General features: G+C 34.0%; 1 protein-coding gene across 1 annotated transcript in view; it reads right to left on the bottom strand.

Annotated features, from left to right (window-relative positions):
• Nucleotides 1–3,479: 3,479 nt before the first annotated feature.
• Nucleotides 3,480–6,000, bottom strand: part of LOC148940683 (uncharacterized) — a 212,574-nt gene continuing 210,053 nt past the window's right edge. Inside the window, exons 10-11 of the mRNA XM_089105039.1 lie at nt 4,318–4,440; nt 3,480–3,590 (exon numbers count right to left, since the gene is read on the bottom strand). Of these exons, the coding sequence (XP_088961165.1) occupies nt 3,480–3,590; nt 4,318–4,440 (234 nt within the window). The remainder of the gene's footprint in view (nt 3,591–4,317; nt 4,441–6,000) is intronic.

Genomic DNA, 6,000 nt, shown 5'->3' with positions numbered 1-6,000 from the left:
TCCATCACAAACAACAAAAGTACGAAGAACAAAAGGGAAATCTTTTTGTAAGACAGTGGAGATAATTTGAATGAATATTTCGGCCCTATGTCCAAGGGCCGTCCTCAGCAAGACAAAAATATATAAAAGAAAAAAGACTCACAACAACATGCGACCAATAAAACCAAAAAAGTTGAAATTTTTTCAAAACAATCCTAGCATCATTACTTCAGCGAAGTTCAACCAGGACTGATAAAAAGTAAGGTAAAACAAGACGATTCAATGAAATGAAAGAAAATAAATTAAAAACATGTTCTTATTGCTAATCCAGCCTTTTTGGCAGCTAACCTCAAAGGTCTTTTTGTGACTGGTTCTGTGTTAATGTCTATTGGTTTTTTTAAATATTTTGTAAGATCATTTTTTATTAAATTTGTGCATAGAGCATTTAGTGTATAGTCTCCCAAGTCTCTATTTAATGAAATATTATTATTAATCCTAAGTCTCATTTCAATTTATTATCGGTCAACCTGTTTTATACTTAGGTCATTTTTAATAAGTGCGGATTCATCAAAAAGTATATTGTGGCTAGGATTTTCAAAAATATGGCTGCCTAATGCAGAATCAGATGAAACAGGGGAAATATTATAATTTAAAGCTTTGACAATGTCATCTTTATGCTGTTGTATGCGCTTTTCTAAATTCTGGTGTGTTCTACCTATATAATATTTGCCACAATCGCATGGTATTTGATAGACCCCTCTTTGGCGAGTAACTGGGGTTTTATCTTTACCAGAATTTAGAAAATTTATGATTCTAAAATTATTTGTGAATACTACATGCAGATTATTTTTCGTGCAAACTTTTTTAAGATTTGTAGTGATTTTTGGGATATAGGGGAGGTAAATTATATTTAAGGGCTTGTCAGACATCTCACTTGGTAAACTATCATTAATTTTACGGGAATGTCTTTTCAGTCTACAGTTAATTACATTATTAATAAATAACATAGGATACCCATTTCCAAAAAGTATGTCCTTGATAAAGTTTAATTCTGCTGTGATGTGGGAATCAGAACAAATATTTAGAGCGCGATCGACGAGGGATATTACGACTGCTCTTTTAACTTGAGGGGGTGGTTTTACATCAAACCACCCCCCTCAAGTTAAAAGAGCAGTCGTAATATCCCTCGTCGACCGCGCCCTAAATATTTGTTCTGAGTCCCACATCACAGCAGAATTAAACTTTATCAAGGACATACTTTTTGGAAATGGGTATCCTATGTTATTTATTAATAATGTAATTAACTGTAGACTGAAAAGACATTCCCGTAAAATTAATGATAGTTTACCAAGTGAGATGTCTGACAAGCCCTTAAATATAATTTACCTCCCCTATATCCCAAAAATCACTACAAATCTTAAAAAGTTTGCACAAAAAATAATCTGCATGTAGTATTCACAAATAATTTTAGAATCATAAATTTTCTAAATTCTGGTAAAGATAAAACCCCAGTTACTCGCCAAAGAGGGGTCTATCAAATACCATGCGATTGTGGCAAATATTATATAGGTAGAACACACCAGAATTTAGAAAAGCGCATACAACAGCATAAAGATGATATTGTCAAAGCTTTAAATTCTAATATTTCCACTGTTTCATCTGATTCTGCATTAGGCAGCCATATTTTTGAAAATCCTAGCCACAATAGACCTTTTGATGAATCCGCTCTTATTAGCAATGACCCAAGCATAAAGCAGGTAGTCCGAGAATCAATTGAAATCAGACTTAAAATTAATAATAATATTTCCTTAAATAGGGACTTGGGGGAATATACACTAAATGCTCTATACACAAATTTAATTAAAAACGATCTTACAAAATATTTTAAAAAACCGATAGACATTAACACAGAACCAGTGACAAAAAGACCTTTGAGGTTAGCTGCCAAAAAGGCTGGATTAGCAATAAGAACATGTTTTTAATTTATTTTCTTTCATTTCATTGAATCGTCTTGTTTTACCTTACTTTTTATCAGTCCTGGTTGAACTTCGCTGAAGTAATGATACTAGGATTGTTTTGAAAAAATTTCCACTGTTTTGGTTTTATTGGTCGCATGTTGTTGTGAGTCTTTTTTTCTTTTATATATTTTTGTCTTGCTGAGGACGGCCCTTGGACATAGGGCCGAAATATTCATTCAAATTATCTCCACTGTCTTACAAAAAGATTTCCCTTTTGTTCTTCGTACTTTTGTTGTTTGTAATATTTATTACCAGTCCACTAGACTAAGTCCTCCGGATCGACTAGTTCACTACTTCTGAAATACTCTTGCTTAGGATTAGAAAAAAAGTTTTTTGAATAAATAGGCTTAGGAATAATGAATAATTGGAAAGGACACATTGTTCAAACAACTAGTGAATATCAAGAATGTGCCAAAAAAACTGGTAAGCTGTCAACTCACTTTTTGGCTCTATTGTGAGCCCAGATGTTTTAGCTCAATGTATTTCGAATTATCATAGCAAAAAGACCGGGTATTGGGTAAAATAATTGACAACTTATCCTGAACAGGGATTCGTTCTGCATCTTCGCTCAACCTCAGGTCTTCTAATCCAATCTTAAATAATATGTATCTGCATCAACGTCATCTATTATATACCAGGATATACTAACTAATAAACCAGGTTACTAAGTCGACGGCCCAAAGTAATTTTACGTTAAGCATATAAATAACAATATAAGCATATTGAAGATGGTGTTACTTGGGGCATGTTATCCGTATGACAGAGGATAGACTTCCTAAAACTACCAGCAGGACCTCAAACACATCAATACGACCGTCCAGCCTCAGTGGGAAGATATATGGGAAGCAGCACATATGAGGGATGATTAGCGGCTATTCCTGGGTGCCCTGGGTGCCTCTGGTGGCACAGGAGGAACTAAGGTCTAAGGTAGGGTAATATAAATAACAAGGAGAGCCCCCTTGCGCTTGTGCAATTTACAAGAAATTGTAAGCGGAAGGACATACCTAATATAAATTTCAAATGCTATACGAGAATTTGAAGCTTGTGTTAGGCAAAATTCCGATTTGGTTTAATTTGACTGTTCAAAATATTTTCCATAGACCAGAATAAAAACTGCACGATATTATATATATATATATATATATATATATATATATATATATATATATATATATATATATATATATATATATATATATATATATATATATATGAGCCGATATTGAGTAGATTATCTTCTCTCCAATTTTGGAGAGAAGAACCTTGGATATATATATCTCGGTGAACCTTGGAGTTATGGTAAGTTCCGAGACACCGGAAAGCCGTTTCCCAGCCTATAAGTGCTGGTCCTTGCGCTGGAAGAATATAACGATTGTGCGTTTATTTTTATATTAGAGTCACAAAATGATGTCAAAAAGATTTCAAGTATTCCATCATTATGTTCTAAAGACATAATCTTATTTTCCGATACCCCCAACCTCTTTAAAGAATGAGCAGAGATCCCTTCACCGTGTCTCTAAACTTGACAATCAGTAAGCTCTTCCATTTTCCCCGAATAATTTTCAAGGCTTCCATATGTGTATATCCTGTCAGCTAAATTTTATGGATTTTCTATCTTCTAAAAATCTCCAATTTCAGGACCTTTGTTTACATCTTTTTAAGTATCTCCAATACAAGCCGAAACAAAGTCACATACAAATATGAAAACAAGAGGAGGGCAAACTCTACCTCAAGATGAGTTCAAAAGACTCCTCCTTGAAGCTGCATAATATAGTCCTACAATTATTCTTAGTATTTCGACACTACCCAAGGAAAAATAATTTGACCCTACCTTCTACATTAAGGCCAGACATGTGTGTACCTATAATCACATAAATCAATGACTTTTAGGTGTCTATTAAATATCATATGTTAAGTAAATTTTAGTCCTTAAAGGAATAGAATTAGGCAATTGATAAGAGGGCAATAGATAAGAGGGCGATTGGCACAAAAATCAAGCCTCTACAACTCTGCATATTTCATTCTGCACCCATGGGCGCCCATAAGCTGAATTGCAGGGGGGGGGCAAACCTGGTCTAATTGGCACTTTTAATGCTATATAATAGAAATCTCAGAACAAAAATATAAAACTAAGGCAGCATCATTCAGCCAGGGGGGGGGGCGCCCCCTGCCCCCCTTATGGGCGCCTATGTCTGCACCCTATTATTACCAACTTGATTTATCAGTAAAAATAAGAGGGCAGTGGAATTGTTCTAACTAAAATTCACTCTGACCAATGCAATTAGGGTTAAAAAAAAGAAGAGAAAAAGTGATAACTCACAATAGCTGCTACATAGAATCTTGTAAATGTACTTTGTTGATTTCTCGAATCTGTTAGATTTTCAGGGAACCTCTGATACACAGCTAATGACGATTCACCTTTCCGACACAGCCAAGAAAGAATCTAAAAGAGCGAAACAATTTGAATCAATGCAGCAAGCCAAACGCTGTCACAGTTTTTTTTATGAATGTAATGAATATTGGTCTGCCATTCGTACCATACTTATCCTAGTGACATTTCCTAGAGCTTCACTAATCCTCAGAACAAGTCTCCACTACTAGTCCGGCACTGGGAATTAGTTGGAAAAGGCTTAATTTACCAAGAACTTCCGGAGCCCAAAATAAAGCTCTTATTACCATTTGAAAATAGGATTACGATAATATAGTATTATAATAATGTGCAATTCAGGCTATAATTTACCGTCGGATAATCACGTCCAAAGCACAAGTACCTAGCCAAATTGCTTATGGATGTCACAAACGCCATGGACGTAGGGGGCAATTGTCCCCTGTAGATTTTGAAAAAAACACTTTTTTTGGTATTATTACAGAAAAATACCTTTTTTTGTATTTTCATAAAAAAAAATCGGTGAAAAAGCAAGATTGACCTTCCCCCAGATTTTGAAAAACACAATTTGCCGCCCCCAACATTTTCGTGAATTGGTATTTCTGATATAGGCTATAGTAGCCTCTAATACCGAGGTCACTGGTTCAAATGCATGCCCCGAACTTCTTTTGCTTTGTTTTTTTTTTATTCAAAACAGTCTTAACACGCGAAACTGGCATATGTAATAAATAATAAAATTAACAGAACCTTACTTTTAAAAGGTGTTTTGTTATCTGTTCATAAATGAATCGAGCCTTTCAAATAGCTTATAAAACACACTTTTGACAATTACGGGTTGTTCGCCCAAGTAATGTGTTTCCCAAGCATTCTGCAATTATTTAAGAACAATTTAAGACAAATAAACTCAAAAGTAAACCTTCACATCAAAAACCCTAAGAAAATGATTAAGCATTGAGCAACTTCTTTAAACTATTTAAATAAAACCGTCGTTTTTTTAAATGGTAGTGGAGGCCTTAGCTGAAGGTTAAACTTGAAAACATGCGGAAATATTAATGAGACTCAGAGAGGGGGAATTGGTGGCACCACGTACACCCTATGCCAGGGATCGACAACCTCTTTCGGCTGTAGATAAAAATCAGTTAAAACACAAATATTAAAGAGAAATTTGGGCCAGTGAAACTTTTATTTTAAAACAGTTTATTAGTGAATGTACTTCCTTTAGCTGTTATACTAATTGCGCCACTGTGTAACAAATAATTTTTGATCTGTTCGTCAATGTTTTTGGCAATATCTTCAATACAACGCTGAATTGTTCTAGCTGAAAATTGATTTTTTTTTTTTTTTTTTTTTTTTTTTTTTTTTTTTTTTTTTTTTTTATTCGCTCAATTAATAAGTTTTATATTTGCAAAGTCATTAGATAAGCGTCCGGAACAATTTTTGAATACGCTTTTTAAAAATTTGCTACAACAAGTATGGCAGATGTAGCCTAATTATAGCAGGAAACAAAACTCGTTAAAAAATTATTTTTGTTTTCCAAAATTTAATCCATCGGTAGTATTGTATTCAAATTTATCTTCAGTTAAGATTATATCTGTACATAAAGCACACATCAACTAT

This window comes from Artemia sp. Qi Xiang Cuo, chromosome 19 (genome assembly GCF_049724085.1).
Source record: "Artemia sp. Qi Xiang Cuo chromosome 19, ASM4972408v1, whole genome shotgun sequence".
In the NCBI taxonomy this organism is placed as follows: Eukaryota; Metazoa; Arthropoda; class Branchiopoda; order Anostraca; family Artemiidae; genus Artemia; species Artemia sp. Qi Xiang Cuo.
This window is presented reverse-complemented; position numbering and strand designations above follow the sequence as displayed.